Genomic DNA, 16,448 nt, shown 5'->3' with positions numbered 1-16,448 from the left:
TATATAAATGTCATCATATTTATTTTAATTGTCTTATAGCATGGAGTTGAAATTGGATGTGAAATATTGAATTGAATTTATTATAAATATTAAGTCAGTAGTTGTTTGAAACTTGCCCATGCTATAATGGCTTCTTTTTGAAGGTAACCTGAATTATTTTGTAAATGATACCACAAAATTTTGCCATTCCCAACATTAGTTCATACAACAGTTTCAATCTCAACTTGCTTGCTCAAATGTAGTATTTACAAAGATTTTAGCCCCACTTTTGTAAAAAAAACCCCACTTTTAAATGGTTAAATGTAGTTTTAAAAATGAAGACAGCTAGTCTTCAAATTATTCACAGTAGCATTTCAAGAATTCCAGAACACCTTTCAGAACTAATAATTATGAATAAAACTGTAATACTAGAATACTAACAATTGTACTGTTAGCACAGGAAGTGTTTGTCTCACTAGCATTTTTTAGACTCATAGAATCACAGAATGGTTTGTGTTGGAAGAAACATAGTTCCAACTCCACTGCCATGAGCAGAGACTCCTTCCAAAAGACCAGGTTGCTCAAAGCCTGACTTCATACACTCTAAGGAACAGGGCAGCCATAGTTTCTCTGTTTAACCTACACCTGTGCTTCACCACTCCCACAGTAAAGAATTTTTTCCTAATGTCTAATCTAAACCTACTCTCTGTCAGCTTGAATACATTCCCCCATGTCCTGTCACCCCACACCCTTATAAAAGGTCCCTCTGCGTCATTCTTGTAGACTCCCTTCAGATACTGGAAGGCTCTAGTTAAGTCCCAGCCTGATCTTTTCCAGGCTGAACAATCCCAATTCAATATTTGCTAATGTATCTTAGCCAGTGTGAGGCTGGAGGTATAGATTTACATTATTTTACTTTCTATATTGTAAAACTGGTTTGATTCTGCTTCTTATTTCTACTACTATATTAATGACAATTTTTTAAGTATTTCTAAGTACTTCATCTTGCATGAGTGCCCTGATTTAAAGCTCAATGAAGCAAATTAAAAGATTTTCATCATTTCATTGGGTTGCAAGATTAGGCTTTTTAATTTTAGTAATATATGTGTGATTAACTACAACTGGATTTTTAATAATAGCTCATTGGGTTTTTTAACCATTTATATGAGATGTACTCTTTCACAAACCTACTGGTTCTTAACGTATTGCTCCTCTAGCATAGCAGCATCAGTTTGTTTCCTAACTTGCACATTTCCAGTAATCTTAAAATATTAACTTTCTTATATTCCTATTTTTTCTTCTTATTTGATTGTATAAATATATATGTAAAAAAAAATTAAAATGTTGCACCAGAAAAAAAAATTGTTACAATTTTTTGATTAGTGAAGCTAAGATACCAGCTCAAGCACAGTTCCACAAAGCCTATTTGTAGCTCCATTTACAGCCGGAGATATTTTCTTTCTACCTCACCAAAAAACATTTGCAAGAACAGCATCAAGTGGCTTGGCTAGAAACTGCCTTATTTTTGCTTACATTCAAACACAGTATGGCTTCACAATACAAGGTGTGTTATCCATTATATACCTGGATGGTGCATCCTCAGCTGTTCTCAAGCACATAAATCCTCTGCAGTAAGGCACATGCTGGAAAAAATATGTGGAACATGTATCAAATGAGGAGCTATAGCAGTAGTTTTATTATTCTGTCTCGTCTCCTAGTGCTATTTGGATCTAGATCTATTTGGAAATCGGAATATTTGCAAAATGGTTCAAGTTGCTACAAGGCCTGGGGAGCAAAATTCTTGTCCTTGATTTTTCCACTCAATTTCCTAGCCTTCTCTATGTCAGCCATTGAATGATGTACTTGTTCTCTCTGTGAAAAAGCTGTTTTCTTCCACAGTACTATCTGCTGTAGCAGAAGATTCCCCTGCTCTTCAAAGTACTTGTATGAGTGGGGATTGGGAAGGGCAAAAATAGAGTTGATCTCTCTTCAAGAGAATTTCTTCTGAGCAAGTCTAGTTGGTTGGATTTGCATACTTTAGTGATCATATTGGTAAAAAAAGTAATTTCAAACTATCCAGAGTCATATTTCTGGCTGAAAATATCAGAGAAATGCACAATTTGAGGATACAATCTGCACTTTTCCAAAAACTATTTTAAGCTTTGACTTTTGGGGATAAATTAAAGGTAAACTACTTCAACTCAGTTATTAGAGGCCCAGTCCTTTTACCCTGGCCTGCTAAAGAGTTCTCACATTGACTTTAGTGAGTGCAGAATTCAGGACTTTAACTGGCAGAAGCCATTAATTTAATGATGTTTCTTGTGGGCTGTAAGTTGGCTATATTTTTCTAGTACTCATTGATATCTTATGGTGACAAAGACCATATGGCACAAATTCTATGAATGATCATGGATTTTCTTTGGTTGGAAAGGTTCCAGAGAAGACTACCTGAAAAATTCCTTTTCACTGTTTTTTGACACATGTAGAAGGAAAATTAATAACTGCCAGACTAGATTAAATATTTATTTCTTTTGTGTGGTTTGGTCGCCACCATAGCATTACACGAAAATCAAAACTCTCAAGTAATTCCTGTTATAATTAGACAAAGTGACCAAATATTTTCTTTTTACTCCAGTGATAATTCTTGGATAATATAGTCTTGATAAATGTGGAATTAATCAGTGGTAATATTGTTCAGGCTCAACAAGGTTGTGAGGTTGTGCTAGCTTTGTCAACAGATCATTCAAATAAACTGTTGTTGCTTACATGATATTAGTTCCACCATCAGCAAAATCAATAGCCAAAAATGTTAGCATTGACATCTGATGCTAGAAATTCCTGACTGCTACAAGTTCTTTCTGTGGAAATTTCAATAGAACAGATTGGAGATTCTGGTAACACTTCTAGGATGGTTAAAGAAAGAAAAAGAGGGAGATCACTTGGAAAAAAGTGTGAACTTTATTTTCCTATGTTTTCTTAAGTGAAAGAAATAATTTATTTACTTTTGCTATGGTCAACACATGAAGGAAAAAATTTATTCCTCTGTCTCAGAAAATCCTTGTGTTTTTTCTGGGTTTTTTATAAGTGTGAAACATTTTGTTAGTTTTAATGATAGCCTTTTGCAGTCTGCTTCAGATGAGGACCATCTGAAATTTTTTGCAGCCATCCAGACAGGGCTGTTGAGGCCTAAAATAAATAGATGTAATGACATAAATTATATTGTCTTCCTGTTATACGAGGTCTCTTACAAAATATCTCATTAAATCCATGGTCTGTGAGCTAAATCCAGAGGTATATTGACCCAGGAATGAGGATGTTATTGACCCAGTGATTTTCTGGTGTCAGATCTGGAACACGCTCTTGCATTTGATCCCCATTTTTTGTCTAATTAATATTAGGAAATATGAAGCCTTACAGGGTGATGCATTTTCTTGATCATTAGTTGTGCATTCTTTTCTGGCTGCTGAAGAGTCACAATTGCAACTGAGTTTATCATATCTAATGATTCTGCGCAATGTTCATTTCTTTCAATTTTTAATGAGCTGCTGGGGTCTTAATTTTATTAAATATCATAGTAAGTCTAAACTTCAATATTAAGGTGTTTAACATTGAGACACCCTTTTTAAAGCATCACATCTGTAGGGTATAACAGTAACATACACTTGCTGTTTAAATTTTTCATGCCCAGACTTTTTATGATTCTCTAATTTCAGAATATCTGTAAAGCTATAAACTGAGAATTACTGAGTTATCAGCTCAATAGAGAACAAAACTAAGCAGATATTAAAGTAAAGTTATGGGGCAAGGGAAGAATATCCTGGAAGGAAATGACCATTTGCAGGAAGACCTAGATTTGTTCTACTGACTTTGATATCTTATGCTGCTAGTTTCAAAATTAATTTCAGCCTCATGTATCTATTTTTTCTGTGTTTCAGCTCTATTTAAAAGGAAAGGCTTAGAGACTATTGTCTGAATCAGAAGTTTTCCTGTTGAAAAAGCAAAGACCCCTGAATAATAATGCAAACATGAGCACAAGATTGATAAAAAACATTTTTTCAATTTCTTTACTTTTATTTTCATTATTCCTTCATGGAGCATCTTCATTTTATCCAAGACATAACATTTCCCCACTTGTCTCCAGGGAAATATTTTCACATGAAAACATAACTACTTGACGATACACCTAAGCATAATTTCTTGTTCAATTAACCTTTGTCTTAAACATCACATATTTTATCTTTTGCATATTTTTATTAATTGCTTATATTAAATTTCACACAGATATATACTTGAAATATAGCATTAAAATTAGACAGTGACCTTGGTTTTTCAGAGGTAAAGTTAGGTTTCTGCAAGAAAAGAGTTGCACCCCAAATTTTCAAGACTCCTCATTTGTGATGATCTACACAACTCTGGCAACCCCTTTCATGTTCTTCCAGACTACCAGAGAAGTAAAACTTTAACAGAGCTACTAAAATGAACCATGAATTTCTATAATGCAATATTTTGAGGTTAAATGTGCTTGTATTACAAATTGATGTTCTGAGCATAATTTGGAGTGAATTATCCTAAGGTAAATATTTAGGTCAAATTACTTTTAATTTGAAGTATGAGCAGGAAGCCTAAGTAAAGAGAGTGCAGTACATCTGCCAGCACAGCAGAGCGGAAAAGTAATGCAGACACAGGCACAGTCTTGCTGTCTTGCAGGGAATGGTTTAGCAAGCCCTGGGGGAGAAAGAGCTGGAGGTGGGAAGCAGAACTGAAGCCATTGTGAAGAGGAAGAAGTTACACTCTTCCTGTTATGACAGGAAATGCAGACAAATGTGCTTCCTGACCATTTGCTCAGCAGAGAATGAAATATTCTTTGACCTTTACCATATGAACATTTTAGCAGCACAGTACTTATAAACATGTTTTTTACTATAAACATATGTTTGTACCTGCCAGAACTGGTGATAGCATACCAAAAAAAAAAAAAAAAAAAAAAAAAAAAAGTTAGCTTTTGTGTATATTGTATCAGTTACTGTGTATTTGAGATTATCTCTTTATTTGAGATTATCTCTTTTGCCTAAAATTTGTACATATCTGTAGATCTGTCTATAAAGGACTTAATCATATCTCTCTATTTCACAAAAAGAAATGGAGCATCAAAGATTAGCCCTTATTATTCCTGTTTGGTCTTAGGCCTTAATTTATAAGTTAAAATGAGAAGCATATTGATACTGGCTGAGCACCTAATTTCTGAGGTTGCTGTATTGTCTTTAATTAATATATCTTTCAATTTTATCCCTCCTTTCTTTTTTTACACAGAAAAAGCTTACAAGGTTGACCCTCATGACTTGGATTTGGGCAGACTGAATAGTATCACTACTTTAAGTATATGATCTCTTATTTATGAACAAAGATTCTAAAAATGTGGTATAACATCCAAAACCTTTTTTTTTATATGGGTTAATCATGAACATTTTATTTGTTATGGCTATAAATTTAAACCCTCCTCTTAGAACTCCTCTTTATCTGACTATTCATGAAGTCATAGCACAATATGCTTGGGATTTTCTGGGACAATAGCTCTTTTACCAGCATAAATCAATGCTGTCTCATCCCTGTAAGTTATGCTAGAAGGTTATAAGAACATGGAAGCAGTCTGCTGGAAGTCTTTAATTTAATGCAGTATGCCCAACTATTGCATAAAAGAAGGTTTGGCTTGATTCTGCACTGGTCTGTTGCCACTCCCATTAGAGAGTTATGGTAAAGATTGTTTCAACCAGACCTCTTCATATGACAAACGGTTCTAAACAAAAATCAGAGGAAAATAAGAGAAAAAAGGGAAGAGAGAATATGACAGCAGTTTTTGCCTCTCCGGTAGTTATTTGATGTTTCAGCAGGATAGGCTTAGGTTCTTGGCAGTGACATTTTAGTGAGGAGCCCCTCTGATTACATATGGCCAACTTGGCCTTATGTTTGAAGCTGGGTAAACTGCTCATGTAGTACCTTCTATTTATCGCATACATCATATCTACTGTACTTCTTCTAGTCCCTGTGTCAGAAATTTAGACATTCCAGATGAAATAAGGACAAACAGATAACATTTCTTTTTGACATCATGGTGCCATTATCAGATACTTCTGTGCATCAGTGATCCCTCTTCTTCACCAGTTTAATGGCAGGAAATATACTTGGGAAGCATATGTGAAAATTCTGTGTCTCTCATTTTCCTATTTCAGCAGCTACATATATGTATAGTCAGAATAGAAAGAAGTAAGGAGAGCACTGATATTCTGACACTGGCTGGACTGAATCACTTGAAATATCATGAGACTGCTACTTTGGAAACTCAGTGTTAGTACATATGCTGTGACTACTAGTGACACATATGGAGTGGTTTTATGGTTCAGCCTCTCATAGTTTGTGAGATTTCAGAAAAAAATTACTCAAAGAATCCAAATTAAAAATAAAACTAAGCTTAACTGAATTTAACTAATCCCAAACTAACTCCCATCAAAGGAAAGACACAATGATCACATGGCGAAAATTGTAGATCATGTATCCTTCAGTCTATATTCATTAAATGAGACTATTTATGGTTGCTTCTGTTTCATTATTGGTATATTAAAATCTATAAAAATTATAAAACTGTTGTTACAAATTTATTTTAAGAATATATATAATATATTTCCAGTGGCTAGCATCCCAATTTACAAACCCACATAGCTAAATTAAAATTTAGGCAGAAGAAAGAATTTGTAATTGCAACCAAGTGACAGTACCTTCTGATTTATATAGTTTAAGTAAGTTTAATTTAATAATGATTAAACAAGACGGTCTTCTCTGCATGAAATTGTCCTCTAAATTGAGCATATCATTAGTCCATTTGAAAGCTGCTTCCATAGAACTGAAGAGCCAGAGTTGAAGTTGAAAATCAGACTTTTAACAATTCTCTTTATTCAATGCCTTTCTTTTAGTACATTTCACCTTTAGTTAGAACTTAATCCAAAATATATAAAAATCTCACTTTGATTTATATCAAGGAAATTGAGAGTTAACTACTTCACTGTAAGTATTTTATAATCAAGTAATGTCTTGATTAGCTTACACCATACAAAGTCATAAGCATGAATGCTTATTCATATAAAAAAAAATTTCAGGCTTTAGTAACCTATCTTCTTGATACCACCATTCTTATTAAGATGACAATTACATTTAAAATAAATAAATAAAAATTAAAGAAGTAGAATAACTATTGTTTTTAGACAAACATAAAAGACTAGTGGGTTTTGAGTTAATACAAAGGGATATAATTGAGTTATTTTTGGTTGGATTCAGAAATAATTTTGGTGATCACACCCTGCTCTTTTTGCAATATATATAAAACAATGCATTCAAGTATCTCATACAAGTATTTAGAAATTGTATCATTGTCAAAAACCTCGTGTTTTATATGCACATGCTTAAAAAGGTTTTAAAGACCATTGAATATCTGCCTCTTTTCTGTTCCACTTCCACTCCACTTTAATTATTCATTTTCACCCAGTCATTATAAAATATTCTATCCCAAAAGGACCTTCTAAACTGCTTATCGTTCTCCTAAAAAGAAACAGATTTGTTACCTGAAAAATCTGCAAATTAGCATTGATGTAGATAATGGGGATAATTAAGCATATGTTCACTAATATTGTCAGGAAATAACATGTAGTGAATTGATTGTTGCTGCTGAAAAAATTAAATGTTACAGAGATATCGAAGGGTATGCATTTTTGGGGGCATCTTATTTGAAATATGTTAATGAATTTTCTTACTGTTTGTGTGTTTTCCTTGTGTCACTAGCATTGTTTATGTCAAATTACAAAGTGACATTGTCAGTTGTTACATGACACTACCAAGACTGCGTGCTTTGAACACAAATTATAAGACTATGTCAACATGTGAATTTTTTGGTGATGTAGCTACTGTTTGTGTTCATGACAATGTGACTGTCTTGTTGATTCTCAGCACTAAGTCAGTTCAAGCATAATCAGAGATTTTTTCAGTGAAGATTCCACACTGCCTTCCAACTAGCCAAAAGAGAAGTTTTAAATAATTTATGTAATTTTTACCTCTCAACAAAACCTTTTCATTACTAGAATATAATCTGCTACCTTAGAGAATATTTATTAGAGGGTGTTTAATTTTAATATTTTTTAGTGCGGACGAGAATGGTTAACATAGCAAATGGTGAACAAATTGAACAAATAAAATTAAATAATAAACATTTTGTTCATTTATATTGCTCACAAAAGTATTTTAGCTTATGGCATATTCATCTTCATTATGTAGCCACATAGAAGAATGCATGAAAAAAGGTAATTTTGTTTTTTAAATGGCTTGAAGAGTATTAGTATTTTTTGTGAAGTCACTGAAATGATGTTTCACTACACATTTGAAAAGTTCTCTATTACAAACATTAATAAAAGTATAATAAATTTACATCTATGTATATGGATAATGCGTAAACATAAACCACTATGAATTACTTATTCAAAAATTAAAATTCCAAATCACAAGTAGTGAAACAATATTAGACAAAATTGCCTTTAATTCATTATCAGTTACAGAAGGCATTATCTGGTCAATTTAGAAAATATTAGGAATATAGGAAGATCAAGAAATTAAAAACATATCAAATTCAGAGCAATTATGATTGTATTTTAAAGAAAGAGAAAATTAAGATCTAGATTATTCATTGTTCTGGTTTGTGGGGTTTTTCACTGTCCATAAAATATAATTCTAACCAGTATCACTCTGGTGATAAGTATTAGAAATTAAGTGTCTGCTCTGCAGCACAGCCAGCTGGTTTTTCAAAATATTAGACATAAACACTGGCTTTAAGGATATTTTTGTGCTGCGGTGGACTTGAATGAAAAGCAAGCAAAATGCAGAGATACTCCACCTACAGCACTGTGGTCAAAAAGTTGACTGAAAGTCATGTTAGATGCAGAAAAATATGTTGAATTAGTACATTTGATTTTCTGTATCACTAATTATTTCTAAAATGAGCTTTTACATACATATATATATATATATATATATATATATATATATATATATATACACACACATAGCTATATATGTGTGTATCTTTCAAGCATTTCATTGCATTTTCCTGTAATCAGAGAAACCATTAAAGGAGTATTTTGAAGAAAAGCATGATTTATTATTATTGATACTATTATTATTATTACTATTATTATTGTTGTTGTTATTATTATTATTATTATTATTATTATTATTATTATTATTATTATTATTATTATTATTATTATTTAGAATTTTAATGAAGTTTTGTTACCTATCTCATTATTCATTCCAAATATCAAAAACCATGAGAACCAAATTTAGAAAAAACTTTAAATTATGCACACTTGAGATTAGTGCTGTAGAAAGCGGTCTTTTTTAAATGCTTGAATATTTATGTTTAATGGCAATCCATCTTTTGTTAACAGTATGTTGACAGAAGTTAAAATTATTGAAATTAAAATAAAAGGAATAACATTCGGTATGCATTTGGGAGAATAAGTGTTCACATTATGGACACAAAGCCTCATGTTTCTGAAAGAATTTAAAAAATAGGGATTAGGAATACTTAAAAAGTTACATTTTCCTTGGCCTGACATGTTGGGATTTTAAGGTAGTCTGGGGTTTGCACTTAGCATTAATTTGTGACAAGAAGTGTGACAATTTAAAACACTAGTCATATGAATCTCAGACAGGCAAATCTTGCCAGAGCATTAATGTGCAGAGGTGTCATTGTTAATGGGTATGTAAGGGATGGTAGCAACAAATGTAGAATCAGGCAGACCAATAAACTTAGTTGTGTGCCTGTCCTTGACATAACAACTACCTTGACCGTGTGTTAAATTCAGTTGATGTTAAATTCAATAAAGTAGGGGCATTTGCTGGCCTACTGAAAACTTGCAAGAACATCCCTATTCCTTTTCTATATTATATGACCTAAAGCCCTTTGTACTAAAAATGCCAGTTCATATACCTAAGCATATGTCTTGAAATAACATAAAATATGATGCATGTTTGTGTGGTGTGGGTGGGTGTGTGTGTGTGTGTTCAAAAAAGACTTTGTTTCAAAGGGTGCTGACCAGATATTTTCTTCTTTCATGCTTTATAATTCTCTTTCCTCATGAGTGCCATTTTTCACACTAGATATTTCTTCAGAAGTATGATTAATGTGTTTATATGAGCAATGCATCTCTTTTGCAATATTTAAATGCTTATGAAATAGTTTCTTTCCTTCAAAGCTAGCAGGGATTGGGAGGCTTGAAATCAAAGCCAATTGCTATCAGAATCAAAAAAATCAGAATTGACTACACTTGTTCAAAGTATTTACAGCTGCTCATCTGAGGTGCACTTTGCAAATGTTGATGGGAAAGATGTATGCCATCTAAAGGATATCTGAATTTAAAAGTTAAAGTTGTAGTATCAACATTTCATAGCACCAGTAAATGAAAATACCCCATGGTCCTTACCTCTATCTCAAGTTTCATGCAGTGATAATTAGGTATTTCTCCCTTGTGTAATACATACAACATGTAAATTCTATTTTGGAACTCTTTTATGAGTTCTTTTATTGATTTGTTTTCTGAGCATGTTCAATTCAAAGACAAAGCACTCAGATATTATAGCTCAGAAAAAAATGAGAAAGACTACAGAGAGCAACTTGTGGTTTTCTGATGGACATTTTTCGCTTTTCTTTCCAGGTGACTTTTACAAAGAGGAAATTTGGGTTAATGAAGAAGGCTTATGAGCTTAGTGTTCTGTGTGACTGTGAGATTGCTCTAATCATCTTCAACAGCACCAACAAACTGTTCCAGTATGCCAGCACTGATATGGACAAAGTGTTGCTGAAATATACGGAGTATAATGAACCACATGAGAGCCGAACAAATTCAGATATTGTTGAGGTAAGACTTTGTGTTTTGATCTGAGGTGGAGGTGCTCCAAGTAGATTATACCTTCGAGTGACATAGCAGCGGGAGAGCAAAACAGCAGTGGTGTATTGGCTTGAGCACTGGAGGTGACAAAGCCAAAGCTGCAGGAAATCCATGTCTTTTGTGAGCATTTTATCCTTCTGAGTCTTGCAGAAACTTCTGCAAAGGTATTTCTAACTCCAGGATTTTTTCCCAGGTTTCTGTGCTGCTTTGTTACTTTTTTGCATGAATCCTCTCCATGCCTTGATCACTACCTACCAGCTGAATCTCCTGCTTGTCTCCTAGTCTCTTCCAGGGACAGGCTCTCCAGAAGATATTGCATACTTTGTCTCCACAATCAAAAATTTATAATACTGTCTGTCCAGGAGGAATTAAGAATACATTGTAAAAGATGTGGAAGATTTAAAAGCATTTGTTGCTTTTTGTAATTTGACTGCTTTTCTTAGCTTTTTGATTGTTTACAGAGGGTGTCTAATAAAATGCAAAAGAACAGTTGATTTACAATTTGCACAGTAAAAATATATCAGCTGCTCACACAGAATATTGTTACCATAATATAATAGTGACAGTATCAAAGCAATAGTGTCAGAATGCTAGAAACACTGTTTATTTTTTTTTAATTACAAGGAGCAATTTTAATTTACAAATACTGAAAATAATTAATTTAAATTTAAAATTTTAGAATTTAATCTTCTAATATTTGTAGAAAAGTCAGTGTACATTGCAATCACATTTGGATTCAAGTTATGTAAAATACATAAAGCCTTGAATGAATTTGTTGTTATTAACAAAGCACTCATATCTTAGACAGATATCTAAAAATGATAGAAGATCTCTAAAAGTTATAGAAAAGATACAACAGAAGTTGTATGTGACCTATACAACTTCTGTTTTTAAAGTGCATGACTGATCTAACAGTATCAATTAAAAACTGAATAGAAGGATGATGACCTATCTTAAGGGTCAGTGAAAATTTACTTCTGAATATGTTGATGTATATACTTAGTTTCCTCCAGATCTTTAAAAGTTAGTTTGAGATTTTGGAATGATCTGAATTTTGTTTGAAATATGACTTTGATACTTTTGGAATCTTCACCAGGGTTAGTCATGTTTTTGAGGCTAGCAGTGTAAGATAGTGAGTTATTTATACATAAATTATTTAAAAGGATAAAACGTTCTGCATAATTAAGATTGTTAAACTTGTTACAGAGTTACAGTCACACCACCTTAGATAGGCAAAGACTGCCCACAAGAATATATATCACTTCTCTGAGTATCCTTATATTAGCATCCAGAAAGTTACTGTTTTGCTTCCCTCCTTATTTCCCCCAGATTCTGCCTCCCATTAGAAGAGGGTGAGGTTCTGACAGCAAAAAAAAAAAAAAAAAAAAAAAAAAAAAAAAAAAAAAAAAAAAAAAAAAAAAAAATTAATTGAGTTAAGAGTAGGAGGAAAGTGCATAATTTCTTCATCCATCATTTCTTTTTCTCTCTTACTTCAGATCTTTTGTATAGACATGAAGTGTTTCCTGCTCCCCAGATCTGGGAAGTCCAAAAGAATTCAAATTCTATGCCCAAAATAAAGTCCTGTCCTTTTTTAGCAGCAAAAGGCCAGAATATTCTTAGCAGAAGAGTTTCCTGTGACAGCTTTTCTTCTTCCTACAGGCTTTTGTGTGGAAATAGGTGGAAATACACTCAGGGATTTATTGCTTGCCTTATAATAAATGAATACATTTTATCATAAGGACTATGATTTTTCAAGGATATTGAAAGAAAACTTAAAATTTCAAATAATGTTGAAATTTTCAGAAAGAGAACTGACTGCACCACCAAAATCCCTTTCTGCATAAACAGCAGAAATTTGGATAGTTGATCAGCAGTTTGCATGCAGATGTGTAATTTTCTGGCTAAACCCAAAGTTTGGTGGGCAAGCCTTTTCATTTTTCTAAAAGGAACAATATAAAAATGGGTAATTGAAATGAATGTTTTTTAAATTGAACAATAGACATAAAAGTCCAAATGAAGTGAATGCTCTATGAGCTCTGAGTTTGACTTTCTCTTACATTTTTCTATGTTCTGCCTGTAACATAAAATACTTAAACTGTATCAATGCTGGTACAGTTTGAGAATCCAAGGAGTCCTTCTCCAGCGTGTAGGTTTTGAACAAGAATTCCATATTATCATGTCTTTAATGGATAATGAACATCACAGTTACAAGTACAGTAGAGAATAGAACTTTGATGAATGGCTTGACTATTAGTGTAGTTTAGGTATATTTTCAGGTACAGAATATAAATCTGCCACACATTTAATTATTTTAATTGATCAGTTAAAGTGATCAATTACACATTACACACATTTTCCTTGTAAGAGGTCCATCTTCTTTTCCATTTCAGACAGCTAGATTTCACTCGTAAGTTTTTAATCTTGTCTTCCAGACCAATCAACAGCAGCTGAGAATAAGACAATATTTTTAAATCTGAGCATTTTCAACCAAATGTCTATTCAATAACTATATTTCAGCAGAAGACAAGGACATAGCTATGCTCATATATTCCTGAACAGTATTCAAGAAAGAAAACTTTTTTAGGCAGACCAATGAAAATTTGAAATATAACTGTCAACCATATAAAGGTCTTCAATTTAGTATCCAATTTCTGTTCACATTCAGCATAATATTAACTATTTAGTTACTTTTAAGTTGTGGTAGAACTGTTTTATTATTAATTAAAATGAGGTGTAAGTTCTTTGAACTATCTATATTCAAAGAAAAATAAAAGAGCAGCTTTCTAATATGTAGCTAATTATTTTTAAGTTAAACCACTGCTATTCAAGTACAAAAATTATATAACTTTTCATGTGGATCTGGCTAAAGCTGTTAATTTTATTAAGGAAATATTTTCAATATAATTACTGGGGTTAATTATATTAAGCATTTATGACAAAGTGAGTCATCAAGGCATAACTTGTTACTTAAAGTAACAAATAAATAAGAAAACATGGTCATAAATCTAACAAACACCACACTTTTTTAACAGAAAATTGGTTCCACCCAACTTAGAGATATACAATATCAACAAATCTGTCTTGATAAAAAATTTAATGCTAATAGTTAGACTTGTAAAGGCCAGTTACTGCAGTTGTTTGAGGTTTTCTGGTTTAATGATTTAAAACAGCTCGTGTTTTCATTACATATGTAGAAATTTTATTTACATTCAATAAATATAACTGAGACAACATTTCCAGTTGCTTCATCAAAATGTAGTTGATTAACATGTTATTTGATATATCTGAGTTTTTCAGGTCACAAAAATTGTCTACCAGGTGAATATGTTTCAGTAAAGACCCAGTAAATATGCCTACAACATACAAGGGCAAATAAAGTTCAATATGTAGTCATGAAGGAGAAAATGTGAGCATTTTACATTTATTTCAAGCAACAGTGACAATTATTGTGCATGGAGATATACATTAATTCTGGGAAACAAACAAACCAAACAAAAAAAGCCAACAAAACAAAATCAACTAAAAAAAAGGTACATTCTGAAACTTCTCTTTAGCATTAACTGGATTCTTAAATTTGAAGCCATTATGTCCTCACCCACCAAACTATTCAGACCACAGTCATTCATTCAATTTTCCTTCAGTTAAAAAGTGAGCATTAATTGCTGGATTTAGAAATTCTTTTAAGGAACAGCAGAAACTCTGGTGAGTTTATTCAACACAGAAGAGAAACATAACATTTGATCTTTATGCTAACTTCCAAGTGTGTATGTAAATTCCAACAATAATATATCCAGCATAATTGTATAAGACTATGCAATAAGTTACTTCTGGCAATAAGGAAATAGAAAAGAAAAAAATGTCAGCATTTCAAAACAGTCAAGTGTATGCATTATGTATTCTTTGGATCTATTATGAAATGATGCCAGATCCTTTCCTTGTTTCTATAAAACAGAAGTGGATGTAGCACAACTTATTTTAATGATATCTCACTGCCACACTGCTGTAAGCAAAAAGAATCCAGTTCTGTAACACTGAAAGCACACTACTTTAGGAGCTCAGGAAAGACCTCAGCCTTAGATGGAAGGGGACAGATTTCAGAGCAGGAATATGGGGAAATATTTTGCTGCAAATATAATTAAAAGTCTAACTATGCTATAGAAATCTGTTATGATTCTTCTTCTAAGCCATCAAGTCTTTGCTGATTAAAGGTGAAACTTCCTGCCTGTTTTCTTACTCATTGTCGCTTTTTCCTTCTTTCATGTCAAGGCATCAGCTACTGTCTTAGCTTTAGAAGACCTCTAGTGAGTTTTCATTGACTCTTGGTTTTGATTCAATTTCTGGTATACTGAGTATATACCAGTATTTCTGGTATATGCTGAGCCTTGCTCTGTGTGCACATGAACCATTCCTCCACAAATCACCCACTACTTTATCTTTCAGCTCTTTTTGAACCCCCAATCCATCAATTTATTTGACCCTGCTGCTTTTATTGTCTTTCTCCACCTGACTTCTCTTCATCTGCTGATTCAGTGGTCACTACCTTTAGTTCAAGTTCCCTTGCTACGTCAGCCCTTTCAAATTCACCCCTACCTTCCATTTTCAGGCACACATTCATCCATCTCCTCAGTTCCCCCTTACCACACCACTAATCATTAGTAGAGAAAAAAGCAGATCACAGTCTTCATTCATCTTTCTCTTTGCTAAGTGAGGTTTTATGACATGAATGCTAATCATCCACCAAATATTTTAATTTTGCAACGTTTACTGCAGAAAACCACTAATTTGTATGCATGCACAGACATCTGTCTGATCTTTGCAGGTCCCCATTACCTTACAAAAAATTTCTCCATGAGCTCTGTGTCTTTTCTGAAATATCTCTTATTACCTGCTTTTTGATATTTTTCTGGTACATGTCTTGAACTTCTCCTTTATTCCTCTCTCTCTCTCGTTCTCTCTCTCAATTTTTTTAATCAAGTGTTAGAAGAATTTCATGGTCCTCAACATGTATTTTTACATATAGGAAGATACCAGCTCCTGCAATATACTGGCATATATTTCTTCTTCAATAAAACCTTAACCTCATCTGCCTTTTCATCTATACATTGTCTTACTTGGTTAGAGATTAATTTTCCATTACACTTGGTGGTCCTCCATCCTCTTTTGCCTCCTCTTTTTTGTGGTAATTAGGTAAATTTGGAAAACTTGGATTGAGTGAACTCTTGCTTTTAGTAATAGTGAAGACTTCATAAAGAATTAATTTGAAGCATTCGAGGGAGTAAATTATTTTAGGGACATTTTGATGTGGTTACAAGTTTCCCAGGGAAAAACAAAACAAAGCAAACAAAGATAAGTAGTTCTAATTTGCAATATGTCACATTTTAATTTATACATTATAGATTCTTTTTCATGGATAATGAGCATCTAGCATTGTCCTTTTAACTTGTTTTGCACACATGTTCATTCTCTAGGAGCTGCTGGTAAATT

At 32.8% G+C, this 16,448-nt stretch overlaps 1 protein-coding gene across 19 annotated transcripts in view; it reads left to right on the top strand.

Annotated features, from left to right (window-relative positions):
- MEF2C (myocyte enhancer factor 2C) overlaps nucleotides 1-16,448 on the top strand; it is a 119,910-nt gene that overhangs the window by 46,138 nt on the left and 57,324 nt on the right. For all 19 annotated transcript variants that reach the window (XM_064405820.1, XM_064405826.1, XM_064405827.1 and 16 more), the window contains one exon: nucleotides 10,731-10,934. In XM_064405820.1, coding sequence (XP_064261890.1) covers nucleotides 10,731-10,934 — 204 coding nt within the window. The remainder of the gene's footprint in view (nucleotides 1-10,730; nucleotides 10,935-16,448) is intronic.

The sequence above is a fragment of the Passer domesticus genome, chromosome Z (genome assembly GCF_036417665.1).
Source record: "Passer domesticus isolate bPasDom1 chromosome Z, bPasDom1.hap1, whole genome shotgun sequence".
NCBI lineage: Eukaryota > Metazoa > Chordata > Aves > Passeriformes > Passeridae > Passer > Passer domesticus.
This window is presented reverse-complemented; position numbering and strand designations above follow the sequence as displayed.